At 47.0% G+C, this 16,198-nt stretch overlaps 1 protein-coding gene across 1 annotated transcript in view; it reads left to right on the forward strand.

Moving 5' to 3' along the window:
• The first annotated feature begins 760 nt into the window (after positions 1 to 760).
• LOC128278632 (protein O-mannosyl-transferase Tmtc3) overlaps positions 761 to 16,198 on the forward strand; it is a 130,833-nt gene continuing 115,395 nt past the window's right edge. The window contains exon 1 of the mRNA XM_053017364.1: positions 761 to 946. Coding sequence (XP_052873324.1) covers positions 761 to 946 — 186 coding nt within the window. The remainder of the gene's footprint in view (positions 947 to 16,198) is intronic.

Here is a 16,198-nt window from a genome sequence, read left to right on the forward strand (position 1 = left end):
CTTGGCTAAAGCAAAAGAGAGCAACCAGCCTACTAAGAGGGTCAGGGACAGAGAACCAGAAATGTGGCCTTCCTTTTATGGCCATCTGTTTGGCGCTGGAAAGTTGAGATTGAAAGTTCTTTACAGAGTGTCTTCGGGCGCTTCCCACTTAGCGGAATAATAATCCTGTTCCGAACTTCATCGTATGGTGAAATCATAATACGACGGCGGTCGAAGGACGCCGACTCTGCCTCTTCAGAGAAACCTGCTCAGATGGAAGCAAAGGTGGAACACTTTGTTTTTTCAATTTCTGGATTGACTTACCTTATACAGGATGGTGTGTGTGGATTCCGAAGATGGGGCGTAAAATATAGATTGGGGCTGTCGCTGTATGTCGTTGTCCTTGTTCATTTTCGAAGAAAAAGGGGTCGATGATGACGTCGGACTGAAATTCACACCAAACTCGTCACTCGTTGCGGGTGCATTGGCTTCTCTTGCACGACCAAGGGGTTAACCAGCAGTAAAAACATTGAGAAGGTTGTTCTAGCTGATCGGGAATGGTCCGATTGCTTCTGATCTGCTCCGTCTGCGACAACGCACAATCTGCACGCTCTAATCGCATCTTATCTTTTCTGTTCTCTTGTCTATTTCCAGAGTGCTGCCACGAGTGTACAGACCGTGAGTGGCGTTGGTAGCAGCAGCAGCAGCCTCGTCTGCCTCGCGGATGCCTTGCACGGACCGGTGATCCTAACGGCTGCTAGGATCTCAACGCCTCGCGGAAATGGCCTCGTACCACCTGTACGGGGCGCTGATCGCCCTGGTGTGCGTGCTGTGCTACCACAACAGCCTCAACTGTGGCTTCGTCTTCGACGACATCAGCGCGATCAAGGAGAACCGCGACCTGCGGCCACACTCGTCGATCAAGAACGTGTTCCTCAACGACTTCTGGGGCACCCCGATGCACAAGGTAAGACACGCCGATGTGCTAGTTACTGTCGATAAGTGGAGTTCTGATTTTAACGAAGTCACTCGGGTTCTTGGGGCTCATCCGATTGGATTGGTTTGTGGTTACACTCGATACGGGTTCGTGGATTATTCATGCAGTCAAGGTCATGTTATGACCGTAGACCGTGTGTTGGTCGGGTCCTTTGACCATTGGCTTCGGAACATCTACGACGGGATGCTATAAATATTTTATCTCCATCCCCGGATCAGTCCCCTGGCTAGTAATGGACGCCCGGTTGGTTCCGGTAATCTACAGTCCCACTAATGTGTTAATTGCGGTGGGCAACTACTTGACATCATTTACATCTCGATTGCGGGTCTCCGTTCTGTTTCCGGTTGGGTACTGGCAATCGATACGATATTCGGCATTCCGGTTCAGATGGAGTCCGGAGTCTGACGCCAACTGTTTGACAAATATTCACCCATACACAAAGGTATCAGCGGAGTGGTTTGATGCATGGAGCCCATCATATAGTATTGCGATGGCCTCAATCTTCTCGAAGTTTAAATATTCCGATCCACTACGGGTCGAGTCTGAGTGCCGTTGTATACTCGGTTCCACCCTCACACACACGCGAACGGACGGACGGACGGGAGTTTCTCGGGGAGTATGAAGGTTGCTGATGTTGTGTTTTATTTTTGGTCCCTCCCGTACACGTGAGTGAATATGAATGTATGCATAATAAAGCCCATCGACCCCGAAAACCTTAAAGCTAGTAGTGTGCGCGCGGAGTCGGACCGCGGACTACTAGAGGCCACCCGACGGCATCCATTATTCATGGCGTTGCGTTGCGCGCAAAAGGGACGGAACCGGTGCTGGAACACAACGCACGTTCCCAATTTCCCAAAAGCACACCAAACTCACACACACAGGCGGACCGGTCCAGGCATTGTTCAAAATGACGCCGCTCGTGAAGCGGAAAGGCATTTTCCGCGTCGGGCAAACTACCGACGGCCAGAGTTGCCGACAGGGACGCCGCGCTGTCCTCATGGGGGATTGAATCCGGGGACTTTAGTCCCCCGAAAGTATGCTGTCAGTGTGTGTGTGTGTGTGCGTGACCTCATAGTGATAGTTAGGTGCAGATGTCCAAACAAGGGTACCGCCAAAAATAGATTGATAAGAGGCGTGAAGTAATGGAACGGTTAAGTCCTAAGACTGAGGCCACCTTAACAAGCGCACAGGGTTGGCAGCGGCCGCCACAAAACGAAGGACAAAATTCCTTACGCAAAACACAATCCTGTTCTAAATAGTGACATCGGTGACCCTCATTCGGGACGCCATCCTGGTTGTAATACCTGGTAGAAATCGAGCATATACCATAGCGGCTGGCTCCGTATTTATAGACCTCATTAAATATTACCAATCATTGGTCATCGATCATTTAAGCTCTCGCTCCGTGCGAACCAGGTTTGGATCGATTTTCCCCAATTAATTAGAATCATAAAACTTCCCCTTCCTCGACTGAACACCGCCCCACACACACACACGTCCCGCCGGATGTGGGTGGGTGTGCTGTTTTATGAAGTTGTTGAACCTACGGAGACCTAAAAAAAACCGCTGCTCCGACACGACGGTTTGCGGTGCGCACGGAGCACGGGATGGTGATGGTGGTGAGAAAATTTGCGCCACGGTTTTTCCGGATCACGATTTTTCCGGAGCTTCACCTGGTGGTCACACACACACACACACACACACACGTTGTGGTTCTTTACTTTTGCGTGGGTAGTTGATTGGCTTTCATCGTATTTCATTTCTTCCAATCGACGGTTCCGTCGCCGGGAACTGGGTTGGAAATGAATAAAGTTGATTGATCTTAGGTTTTGTGTGTGTGAAACGAATGGATGGAGGCGTAAGGGCGGACGTGCGCTTTTTTCGATCTGTGAATTCATATTAATTCGCCTTCGATTTCCTCTCGGGTGCGCGAGCGAGTTTTTTCCATTTTACGACCGAATTAAGGAAGAGTCTAGCGTTGAATCTTAAGCACAGTTTGCTTCACAGGTAGCGTGGTGCCCGACAGGTGGCTTGAGTTTTCCGCTGATCTTGGGATATAAATACGCATAGGCTTTCGGTCGTCAATCGATTTGCGATCGATTTTCTTATGGAAATGCTTTAATAGTTGATTAGCAGCGAGTCATCTATAAATGGACATTCAAATACGTAGTCCAACCGTTCCAAAAACAAGAACCAGCTTGACGGGACGCTAAGCATATTAAATCTCAAAGCTTACTGAACATTTTCATTGAACAATGTTTGTTTACTATTGTCCGAACGGACATAGCCGTATTAAACACCAACTTAAAGTTGTGTCCTCAACTTGATGCCGCTGTCAGAGTTCGAAGTTTGAAGACAAGCCACATCATTTAACAATAATTAATTTTTTTTTAATGGTGGCCTTTTGCAACAACTTAGTCGAGATATTAATATCAAAATAGTGCAAAATAGTCTAGAACGCGCTCGTAGATTGCCATCGGAACGGATGTCATCCACCGGCCAAGAGTGCATTGATTGTTCGGATGCTTTTTAGTAGCTTATAAGAGACGACTCTCAGCTGATCCAACCAACTACGCGATGTTGTTGTATTTCTACGCGCCTCACGAGGTGGCTCGGGCGTGGAGCATATTTAGCATCTCAGCAAGACCCAAGCCGTCTATTGCTTTTTACGCTGTAACCACACGAGGATTTGCGATTTTTTGAATCACAGAATAGTAGAATCAACAGTAGTTGTAGTTAAAGGTATCAATAGTCTGTGCAGGACTTGGTATCTCCAGCAACCCTTAGTAAACTTCTTCGATCAATCGTAGAGCATGATTGAACAGTAGATCATAATTCCCCAGTAAACACATTTTTCCGGGGAACAAAACTTTCCCAAATCAAATCTCCATGACATTTTAATTTAATGAACACAAACGAAGTGTGTTAGGTTAATCCAACAGCAGTGACTTTTTCCAGTGGTCAGAGAATGTAACTTGCAAATTCTTCTCGTAACAATTATGCAAACCAAACATTATTTTGTGTTGATTGTGTTCATTCAGTTCGCAGTGTGTTACCCATCCGAATAAGTTAACCCAACCAAGTTTAATCACCAATCGAAACAGACGCCCGCCATTTTGTGGACGTTAACGGGACGACCATTTGTGTCCTCGGCGGCTGGCCGAGCAGAACCAGCTGCTAATTGTGCGAATTGGGACGCGCCATCCGTGGATGTGTATGTAACAGTGTGACAAATCAGAGAAATTACCGCGTTAACCGGTGCCCCGGTGATGGCGGCGGTGGCCGCTGTAAAGCCCCCCGTACACCGCAGGGATTATTATTTCATTTTATTCGATCCACCCGGGCGCGCGTGGCCAGGGCGCCACACCGAAACCGAAAGGAGGACCCCACCGAAACGGTGTCCGCCGCACGCCAGCTGCATGCATAAGTAAACGCGCAAATGACAGAGAAATATTGCTTCCCACGGTACACGGGGCCGGGGCCGGGAAGACGACGCTTCAAGGTGTCCTTACCGGGCCTCAGAGGCTGAAGCAGGACGTGTCCTCACGTTGAACGAGCCTCCGCCTCAGCTACTCCGCCCCGAACCGCCAGACCTCCTCTGATACTTTTCCAGATACTTTAGGCAATCGTAAGTGACACATGGCTGTGACATGTTTCGGCGACATTGCTTCCAATCCACCGCGGGCGCCTCCTCAGCACTTATTTTGCCTTTCAGGGGGGTGCGGCGGGACAGGTGAACTGTCTCCGCGACTGCCAGGTGTGTGCGTGCGTGCGTCTTATCGTGCCCCTCTTAGTGTTTCGAGACAATTTCGAGCGCTTCGAGCGCTTCAACGGGACACAAGTACGTGTACAATAGCAACGAGCTCGAAAAGCAGAGGAATAGGAAGACAACAGGAACAGGATGACAAAAACCACTCACGCACACACACACACACACACACACACACACACACACACACACACACACACCGATGCTCCGTGCTATATATTAAAAGAGATGTCCTTTCGCCGTGGCGTCGCCGTCGCCGTGTGCCGTTTCCGCGATGTGCTCCTTACCGTGGAGATGAATGGTTTTTAGTAAACTCGCCTCACCGTCGAACGGGGGCTTCCTTCCTTACCTCCGCTCCGGTAGCTGATTCAGTTGGTGGATGAGTTTCTTTTTTCTCTGCTTCGTTTTCGGCCCTAGAATTCGTCCTACAGAGAAGGGTCTCCTTGGCCGGTGTGCGGGCCGTGCCGACCGCTCAGTCAGCCGTGAAACATAATCATTCCGACGGACGCGAAGTTCCAGCGTTTGCTTGTTATGTTGCGCTTCTTTGTGTGTACCGCCCGTGTCCTTACGAAGGTTCCGCGGGCTCGGGAAGTCGCACCGTGTGATGGAATTCCTTTCGCTACATCATCAGTGTTGCTGCTGCTGGCTGTGTCTGATGTGCTCTTTTGGGTTGTTCAAAAATTTGCCGTCAAGCGCATTTTTTGTCCCCCCGATTGGGTTCGATTCCGGTCTCTGGGCACCGACGCTAGCACTCGCCCGGATGTGTTACACTTTTTCTGGGGTAGTTGCGCCGGAAGTTCGTTCCGTTCGGTCCAACCGGTGCTCCGGGCTCCGGGCTCACCTTTGCCTAGACTGATGGTGTCACGGTTGGGTGAGTGAAATATGCTTCCGCCCGATGGCGTTGATCATCTCACCGCGGCGGGGTTGGCGGATGCAGTGGTGCGCTGTGGGGCTTAGGCCGCAAAATGAGATTGATAAAAATTCAATTCCGTCCGCGCTAGCCTTATGGCTCGGTCTCGAAAAAGCACGCGGCCCTCAGCACTTGTCTTTGCAAACACAGCCTGCACATCGTCGGCAGTCGCAAGGTCGATCGTTGTTTTGTGTTACCTCCGCGGGACCCGCTGCTACGTGGCTTGGGCAGTCCTGAGGAACTTAAAGGTTGTGTTGGGCTTTGGTAAAATCCAGAAAGTGATCGTATAAATGGCTAATAAGACTTCCGCTTCTTGTAAGCAACATGGAACAACGCACCGGAGTAACCGTCCTGTTTAATTTTCATTCTCTGCAGTGTTTTACAATACCTATTTAATGTCACGTCTGATTTTCACGGCTCTTTTGTGGATCACTTTGCGCTTTGAGTTGAAGTATAACCGATTATTGGCAGTTGGACTGCTGTTGGGCTTTAATTTATACAAGCCTTGCTAGGTATGTTTAATGGATGAAGAAACGTTGTAACGTTCGCTCGTCGATGGGACGATCGATACCAATTTGGTCCTGATTCGATACTAAGCGAGCGAACGGCGCCTGTTGCAAATCATGCATTCTTACCACGTTGAGACCACATTTTGCAAATATTAAATGTTCCCTTAACGTCAATTAATTGGTAGGCAATAACTAAATCATTAAATTTTGTGTCGCACTGGGCAAAAATATCTCATTTCAGAGTGGTTCGATAGATTTCAACCCACGTTGCACGTTAGGTTGCTATAACAAAATGTTCTTATGAACAATCGATTATAAATAACTACCAAAGCGTATTTTAGTAATAAAAATTATACGCTAAGCTCGGTGCTAACCGTCGCGAATCGGAATTTCGGAATTTCTTTCGAAAGATGTTGGAAATATTCTTCATTCTGCCTTTTGGACGCAATTAATCCTATCTAAACAAAGAAGAACCCGCCGCACGTGCTGTTGGTGAAGCGCTGTCCCTGTCTGTCCTATTTTTCTGCGACACTACGCAAGCGAGCGAATGGAAGCAGAATGATAAATTTACATACAGAACATGAACATCATCGTGGCTCGGCGGTGTCCGCACTTGCCGAGTAAGTCACGTTTCGCACGATGGTTGCCAATCAACCAACCAACCGATCGCTGATGGGTTTCACTTTCATTTCACGCACGCAAAAACCCATTTACGCACGTCGCACGGTGAACCTCCCAAACCCTGCCCCTGGCCGCCGCCAAGGAAGTAGCAAAGAAGAGGAATCCGGTGCGTATCGTAAGAAGACACGCATGACGAAGGTGCGCGAGGTCGCACACTGGATCTTGAGGCCCTTCCGGCATGACACGCCTTCGCATGACGAAGGACGCCGTCGCGCATTTGACGGATGTTGTCGCCCGGGGACCAGGGCACCCTGACGCGCCACAAAATTGACGGAATCAATTTCGTCATCGAACGCGCGTAGAAAATTGTGCAACCGGCGAATGATGAAGATTTAATCAGTCGTCGATCCCCGGGTGATGGATCGTGGCCCAACGGAGGTGCCCGTGTGCTTCAAAAGCCCTATCCGTCCCGGTTTTTTTTCCTTTTTTCTTGCTCTTTCCATTGCCGTACCCCATAAACTTTGGATGTCCTGTTCCGATTCGATTAAGGACGACGGCGGCCCGCGTACACATTACGCGGTAGTACCCGGTCCCGAGCGGATGATTATTAGCAAAATGTTTTTCCATTTTCCATTGATGGACCCGCTGTTGCTGAGCGGTACCGGAAAATGGATCAACTATCTCGCGGAGCCGTCGACTTTCATTGCTTTCGAACGGACGTAGATTTTATATGAAAACTATTTGACATTTTTCAAACCACTTTAGGAAAGTTATAGCTTCATTGATTTAATACCAGCAACCTAGGTAAATTTCGTTGCCATTATAGTTGATTTCTGATAGTTAAGTTGAAAAGAAACTTTCTGATATATTGTATCTGTTCATTGTTTTTTATTAATTTTATTATTGTTTACTAATTTGCTTCAATATTTATGTTCAGCACTCTGCCAATCAGTTGCTACGACTAAGGTGCCACAGACCACTTCTCTTTAATTATTCGTCACCTTTCCATGAACTTTTGTGTCGTTTCCATATTTTTGAACTAATTATGATTCGTCGATGGTTTCTTGGAAGTTGATACTGTTTTTTTTTGCCATTTTCCATTTATACATCCCAGCCACTAACAATTGACGCCGATTTACCATTTACCGAAGGGAGAAACTTTACCCATGAAAATGCGTACGAAATGAGCTATTCGTGGGCTTCAAAAAATGCTCCCCAATTTACAATATTGACGGCTGCTGCCCGTGCCGGCGCGTGTACGTGTGTTGTTTTTCTTTCCCTTTAGGGTTCATTAAAGTCTACCGATGATGGTGATCGCAGTGATGATGATGATGGTGGTGGTGGTGCTGGTAGTGGTCTAGATTCATTAGCGCGACTGGCTTTCGGTCTCGCCTGTCCCGACGGCGATTCCCCCGCAGCCCCCTTGCCCCGGTGCTGCTGGAAAATGGAAGGAAATGATGGTGGTAAACATTAACCATTCATGAGCATGATGAAATGAGTGTGCGATGGTGGCCCAGCAGCCAGAAAGCGTGGTGGAACTCGGGGCGGTGCACAAAGTTGGTTTCGAAGAAAAGTCTACCAACATCCGCCAGCCCCACCGCCAGCAACATCCAGGGCGGGTAGGTTTGGTGCACAAGTAACTATAAAAATAAATTGGTTTATAGGTTCTGCGGATCGTTTCGCCGGGCTTTTGGGTGGGCGAAACCGAGCGAACCGTTTACTACTTGTGATCTTACGGTTTTTACTTACCTTCTTCTTAAACCGCGACTTTTAATAATGAATGCCGACGACGACGATGATGACGATGTTGGGGAGAACGGGACGGCATTAAATTTCAACTCCCAGCACTCAAGTGGCGTCCAAATTCGTCATTCGATGAGCCTTTTTGTTTGCTGGACCTTCACTTTGTGGCCTCGGAGACCTACGGCAAAATGGTTGGCCAATTATCGATAAGTAGTGTTTTGGACAGGGCACAAACATCAGCGCTCTACTTTCGGATGTGTCGATTGGTAGGGCTGCTAAACGGCTGGCCTGTGAACGGATGGAGTATGGCAGACCCTATTGTGCTTCTAAAAACGTGGAAAACCACGAAAATGTTTACCGAGAGCCGAGACCTGATAATCACTTTCAGGCAGAAGAAGCACGAGATTGTGGTGCCTTTGCCACATTATCACTCTTGTTTGCCTGCTGTTAATTTGTTCCACCCAAACTCGAAAAAGATCAAAGCGAATGTTTATCCCAAAGAGTCCAGAGAACCAGGAGCATTATAAAAATGGGAATCATTTTGGGGTAAAAAAAAATCGCTGGAGCTTGCTTTTAATTACAATCGTCAACAGCACTGCTAAAGACCGGACTCATTATGCTTAATGAGAGCGAGATAGAGAGAAAGACAGAGAGCGAGCGAAAGATGTGATAATCAAGAACCCATCATTTGTGCGATTCCGCGAACAGGGCAAGGATGTTTGGGCATGGGCAGCCTGTTTTGCGTGGAACGGGTGCCACAAAAAGCCGTCTGTGGGGCGAAAGCACGCTCTAAATTATGCGCAATGCTTGGTTGTGGACGTCGGTAGGCATGAAACGAAAATCCGAACTCATTCGGATGGTTTGGTACACGCTTCTCGTTCCACTCTTTGCGGTCCCTAATTGGACGCTGTCGCGACGGGTCTCTGGTTGACGAAAGAGGACCCTTTATCTGTAATCGGAGCAAAAGGGAATAATTTAATTCATGTTACAAGCTCATATTATTCGCCGCTTCATCTGATGTGTACTTTCGTACCGTTCGCATCATTGAATAACCTTTATCTTTATTTAACGCTGCCATCATATAATGTGGCGCAGAGGTGCGTCGTTCTATGCCATTTTTGCCAGATATTCTGCGTGCTGCATGTCTGGTGGCTTTATTTGTTGCATCTTTTTGAGAGAGCCGAATTAGTTAAATTTAAATCATCACTCTAGCGAATACGGAAGAAAAATCACTTTTCTTTGCTAACTCTGTCGTTGTCAATATAATTCAGTAAAAAAACTCTTTATTCATCTGGTTCAACGAATCAATGCAGTCGATGGAGGCGCATGGTTGTTTATAGTTCGATGGTGTCACACACTCACCATCAGCCAGAATAATCATTTTTGCATCACACCTAAATCCATCAGTTCAAGAGGCTCAGAGAGAGACTTTAACATACGAGTATAGCGGGCGCCTCGTTGTGTTTCCGTCATATTTTTAATAAAAAATTTTAGCATACACAAAGTTTTACCACTTTTTCAGAGCATTGATTTCGCGCGCGGTATGGACGTATTATGTGGTGGCGCCCCATTTTGTAATGCCAGAATGTTTAACTACCATAAAAGTCCTTCCAATCATCCTTCCCGCCCGGCCGGAGGTACGCCTAAAGCATCACAAAAGCGTCCTAACGGTGGCAGTGAATGATTGTTTGATGCACAGTAAATTAGGCAGCAACTAAGCGATAAATCCATAATGCCAACGTAAACACATTAGACGGCGGCGCGGCCCTTGTAACGGCGCCCAGTGTCAACATACATTATCATAAAGTCGATGGATGCTGTCATTCGGGGGCCCCCCACACCACCGGGTTTGATTCCACGAAGTTTGTAAAATGGAGCCCGCATCGGACGGCGTCGGTCGTCGGGCGGAGGACCATGCCTTTACGTGTTTGAAGTAAATGCGCATTGGCCTCGGCCTCGGATCTTTTTTATGTTTTGCTTAATTTTATTTCGTTCGAAATTAGTCACGGCCCTGGACGTTACATTTAGCGCGTAATTGGACTACGTGGAGGCGACCATTTGTGTGTGACGGACGTTGATGAAAATCAGCAAACAACCATTTGGCCACTATCGGTTCGGGGATCATGAAAAAATGAAGCACCGTATCGCCATTGTTTTGGGCACACTCCAAACGAATTGACAGCGCGCGCGCCCGTCGTAACGCTCCAATCGCTCTATTATTCAGGCCCTCCACAAGGGTTGGCCCTCCGGTGAAAGTGATGATTCCTACCCCAAATCTCGGTAAGGCAGCGGCGTCTTGTGCGACGATTAGGTGGGGTCGGGCACAGCCTAATTTCTGTTCCGAATCGCTTCACGCTACGATTACGAAAGTTGTTTGCATGGAAATTTCCAGCTGAGATTTCTGGGCTTCGCCAACAAACAGCAGCAGCAGAAGCACCAGGAGTGGTAGCAGGGGTTGGCTTTCTAACTCCCATCTCCCACACCGCTTCGGTTGTCATTTTGAGATAGCACAGAGCTGGACAAGCGCACCCCCGCCCGAATGGGTGGAATGCGAAGGAGGTTTCCCTGGCATGCTAAGCAAATTACTGGGTACGGCAAGGAACTTCACCCACCACGTGGTCTGGTACTCGTTAAAAAACAACAACACCACGGCACGGCGGTGGTTGGAGCATAATTATGTTACTGACAGTCGGGGGAGTTCGGTTCTGATAAGTGGTGTACGGGTGCCGATGGTGGACTCTTCGGAAAGCCGACGAGTGCCAGGAAGTTTCTTTTGTTTCCGCGGGATCCATACTTTTCACCATTTGCCGGATAGGGCGTCACCTACCGCCGAGAGAGACAGAGAGAGACCGAAAGTCATTACAGTTCCATTGTGAAGTTGAATTTTCGTATTTTATTAACACAAAAAACCGGAGTGAAGCGGACCAACAACACGAAGAATTGCCGGTGGAGAATGAACCCCTCCGTGTAAGAGGGCTATCATTCGGAATGGTCTGTTTCCGTTAATGGACATGCTTCGTGGACCCGGTGCGGGATCGGATTTGATTGCCGGCAGCCCCGCGTGTTGTTTAGATTTAATTCCCCGAACGGCAAACTTTGGCTGCGGAAAGGGTGCTTGTGTTTCCGTTTGAAATGAAGAAGTTCGAATCCAACACCCAGATTTGGCCCCCTTCGCAGGGTTTGGGATTTTTTTGTTGTTGCAAGATCTCGGCAGACGAGATCTGTCGGTCGGTTTGAAATACCAGCCCGCCAGGGACTCATGGGTCGTGAGAAAGAAAATCCGCGGCCCAAGACAAAACTCTTCACTTGTTGTTTTGGCTTTGGGCGAGAAAAGTTCCACTACGTGAGAGGGTCCATGTGTGATATTAGGTCATATAAAAAGTATCGGCGGTTTTGATTCGTGGCAAAGGTCTGATTCTCCTTTTGCTGCCAGTAGCACTATGAATTGGCTGAAGATAGCTCATTGGAAAGGTTCATTTTTTGCGATTCAAATACGTTGAAGGTTATTAAAATTAAAACAGGAACAGATTTTGCAATGAATGAAGGGTGATTTTTTTCAGTAAACATCTCAAAATGATGCACAACTAGATATGTTTTTTTCTGAGGCGTCAACTACCGCGTGGTGGGACTGAAAAATACTGCTCCATCATGAGATGCTACAAATATCAGGTTGGGGAAAAAGTAATCGACGTTTTTGGCGTGAACTTCAAAACTTTATTTAAGACTAGCTGATCCCGGCGCGCGTTGCCACGCCTCATTTCATCCTCATTTCTCGATTATCCGACGTTTCAAAGGACTTCCTGGTGACGTATCCGATCTGTTCCGAATGATAGGGCTTCCCGGTGATGTATCCGATTGGCTTTCCTTCCCGCTTCCCGGTGGATACATGGCAAAACTCGCACCAGCTAAATTTGACTCAAATTGTTTGAACACTTTTCGAATTTTTTATGGAAGCCCCCCTTTGTAAAGTGGCGAGTGGTTTCAAACATTCACCAGAATATTTCCCCTTCCGAAACACTTCCACCTGCAGAATTTGGTTCATCAATTTGGAATTTGGTTTGTATGGGAGCCCCCTCTCCCGGGAGGTGTGAAATGTACTTTTTCTACTATATGATCCTAATTGAAATCTAGAAGGCTGTAGCAGTCCGTAGCTATCTCTCTCTCTCTCTCTCTATCTATCTCTTTCTCTCTCTCTCTCTCTCTCTCTATCTATCTTTCTCTCTCTCTCTCTCTCTCTCTCTCTCTCTTTCTTTCTCTCCTCCCATCTCTCTCTCCCTCTCTCTCTTCCTCTCTTTCGCACCTTCTTTAAAAATTAAACGCAAACTACGCAGTTCCCCCCAACATCACACTACTTCAAGATGGATGGAATGAGGGGTGGTGATAGGTGGAAGAAGGAAGGAAAAGGCTTTTAAGTGAAACCTATCGATTTAGAGACCACCAAAACCTAAGAAACGATACCCATATTGCCCTAGGACGTATTTTAAGGATTGGGGTTGTATGGGGACCCCCCCTTCCCCTCGTCCTGCAAGGACCAAATTTCGTCACATGGTTTCTCAGGTGACCAGCAACCATTGTGCAAGTTTTGATGAAATTCGATTCATAACTTATGGAGTAATTGATGTTTTTAACAGTTAGTTGTATGGGAGGGCAAAGAAAGAGGGGGGTGAGGGGTTTCTAACCATGATAACGACACTCCCCTGCCCCTAAAACCCCATTATACCAAATTTCGAGTCAATCGGTCCAGTAGTTTCGGAGTTCACTTGAGACATACAGACACAACTTGAATTTTATATATAATTTCCAATGGTCCGATTTACGTCAAATATGCACCGTTTTGTTGGAAAATTTGTTGCCTTTTTAAAAATATCTTCATATTGCCTCTTTTATAGAAGGCTTAGTCGTTATTGGCGAAAAACTCGAGTAACCCATTTTCACAATCCTTTTTTGATCTCAGTTTTTCATCACTTAGGAAATTTTGTAATGCGCGAAAAAGGTGTCAATCGCTTAGTGCAAGGTCCGGACTATACGGTGGATGCATTAAAATTTCCCAACCAAGCTCCCGGACTTTGTGACGAGTCACTAAAGACGTGTGTGACATTTCGTTGTCCTGATGGAACACAATTTTTCTTCCGTTGGCCGATTCTGGTGGTTTCTGGTCAATTGTTATCTTCGAACGGTGCAGTAATTAAAAGTACAGATCTGAATTTAGTGTTTGGCTACACGGAAGCAACTCATAATAAACGATTCCTTTCAAGTCCTACCCAAATACCCAGTAGAACCTTCCTAGCCGTTATTCCTGATTTGACCACCGGTAAAGCTGCTTCACCACGCTTAGACCACGATTATTTTCACACAGTATTGTCGTATGTATCCCATTTCTCATCCCCAGTACCCATCTGTGTAAGAAATTGTTCGATTTTATTCCGTTTGACTAAAATTGCGCAAATGGAAATTCGAGCCATAATGTTTTTTGGTGTAAATGGGGTGGTGCTCAAACATCGAGCTTCTTTGTGAATCCAGATTTGCGCGAATGGCTTAAAACTGTCTGACGGTTAATCTTTAGTTCCTGGTCGATGCTCTGACTACTAACATGCCGATCAACTTTGATTATTTCTGTGATTTTATCGACATTTTCGATGACAGGTCTGCCTGTGCGAGATGCATCTTTAACATCAAAAATAACCGAAACGGGTCAACGAACCCAAAATTAAACGTTACTAGCTTTTAAAGTATCGAGACCATAAACACCATCCACAATTTCAGAGGCCTAGCATGAATTTTCGCCTTTATCGGTTAAAAACTTTAAAATATACCGAATTTTCTCATCGTTGACCTCCATTGTTAACACCCTGTAACTCACAAACGAATGGAACAAACAAAAAACAATGAAAGCATTTTTTGAAGTGTAAAGTATCAGCTTTAAAACGAGCCTAAACTTGAAACTGTACGATCGATACTTCACGAGATATCGATCACAAAAGGCATCTGTCGTGAAAAACGTCGATTACTTTTTCCCCAACCTGATATTTAATTCTGAAATCTACTTTTCATGCCTAAAAAAGGATCCGAAAAGTGCTCAAGGAAACCTGCTCCAATTAACGTTTACGTTACGAAGCCATGGTTGCCAGCTTTGGACCTTATAATGTCGGGCGTAGATTTTTGCAGCCTCCTTTTGTTTGACCAAAATTGGTTCAAGAAACTGCTTCAGAAAATAAATCTAACAAGTTTTAAACCGCAACTGGCCTCAGTTCTTCGCTTGGCCCTGCGACTATTTCATAGCCCTAATAATGGCGTGTCGAAGAGCATTTTTTTGTCTCAAACTCCAGTTCAGTTTCCTTGTTTTTGGGGCCGGATCACGTACACACATCCCGAGCACTTCCGGTTGATGGCTCGCCAGCTTTTGTCGCCAGGATGGGCCACCCGAACCCCGGATATGTCGCCATGCTAGTACCTCCTCCTGTGATGCTGCATTTTAAGATCAGTCGAACCGGAAATCCTTTCAAATCTCGCCACAATCATAAGTGATCTCTGACGGTGTATCTCTGATGCATTTTCCAAACCCGAGACAAGATGAATAATTCATGGTGCAGAAGAGCGTGTGTGTTAGGAGGGATTCTTTGTGGCCCAAAGGACATCCTGCGCGCTTTAGGAAGGCACACACACGCCTACACGACGGTGGCACCCGCCGCACTGCTGCACTGATCGGATTAAAGTTGAGTTTGGTTTCTTTCGTTGACGGTATTTCTTTTTGACTGTGCACGATGAGGCAAAAGCCTGGAACTCGAGAAACAGAAGATAGAGAATGCAAAACAGGTGCCCTTTTGGTGGCTGAGTTCGGGGGACACGATCAAATCTCGGCCCTCGCCAGAACGTCACTGTTTGTACTAATTTCCCGGATGCCGTCCACAATTGAAGTGTGATTCCGGAGGGCAACTCCAACCAGGTGAGGGTTTTTCCTTCAATGAGTTCTGTTTTTTTTTGCTAGGTTCAAACACCGTATCGCTTGCCACCCAAAATACTTACCTCCTGGGGCCTTGGCCTTCCCGTTCGCTCGCTGCAGGATGTGATTGGTTTGTTTTTCTTCGCCGGCTGGCAGTCGCCGGTCCTGATTTCGCAGAAAGGATCCGAAAAGCATAGCCTTTTGCCCGACACACACAGAAGTGCACATGGTCCCCGCTGAATGACGCGAGAACGAGAATTTCGGAGGATATTCATGACGATTTGCGGGAAACTTTTTAAGGGAGAAACGAACGAAATCCCTGTTGTGTTTGTCCGTGTGGACGTGCCCGCGTACGTGCTTGGTGCGTTTCGCGTGGAAAGCGCATAAATTTAAATGCAGAATGACGGAAGCGGAAAGCAGGGAAAGGTGGGTTGGATGGACGGTGGAAAGGGACGATGCATGCATCATCATGCGCTCATCATTTAATGCTTTGCATGTTCCCCACCGCGGCTCTGGGATTTCCAGTGGTCTGACGGGGACTGGTGCATTTTTCAAAGGAAGAAGTGAACCTTTTCCCACATCCAATGTGTGGTATTAAATGCACCGTTGAAGTTCCGGTTGCAGTACGCCGTGAGTGACCGCCGGAAACAGGGTACCTATTTTCATGTTGCAGCTTTTTTCTCCGCTCTTTGAAGAACATTTTCGGGATGAGCCGATAAAAAGCCTAGCC

The sequence above is a fragment of the Anopheles cruzii genome, chromosome 2 (assembly GCF_943734635.1).
Source record: "Anopheles cruzii chromosome 2, idAnoCruzAS_RS32_06, whole genome shotgun sequence".
Taxonomy (NCBI): Eukaryota; Metazoa; Arthropoda; class Insecta; order Diptera; family Culicidae; genus Anopheles; species Anopheles cruzii.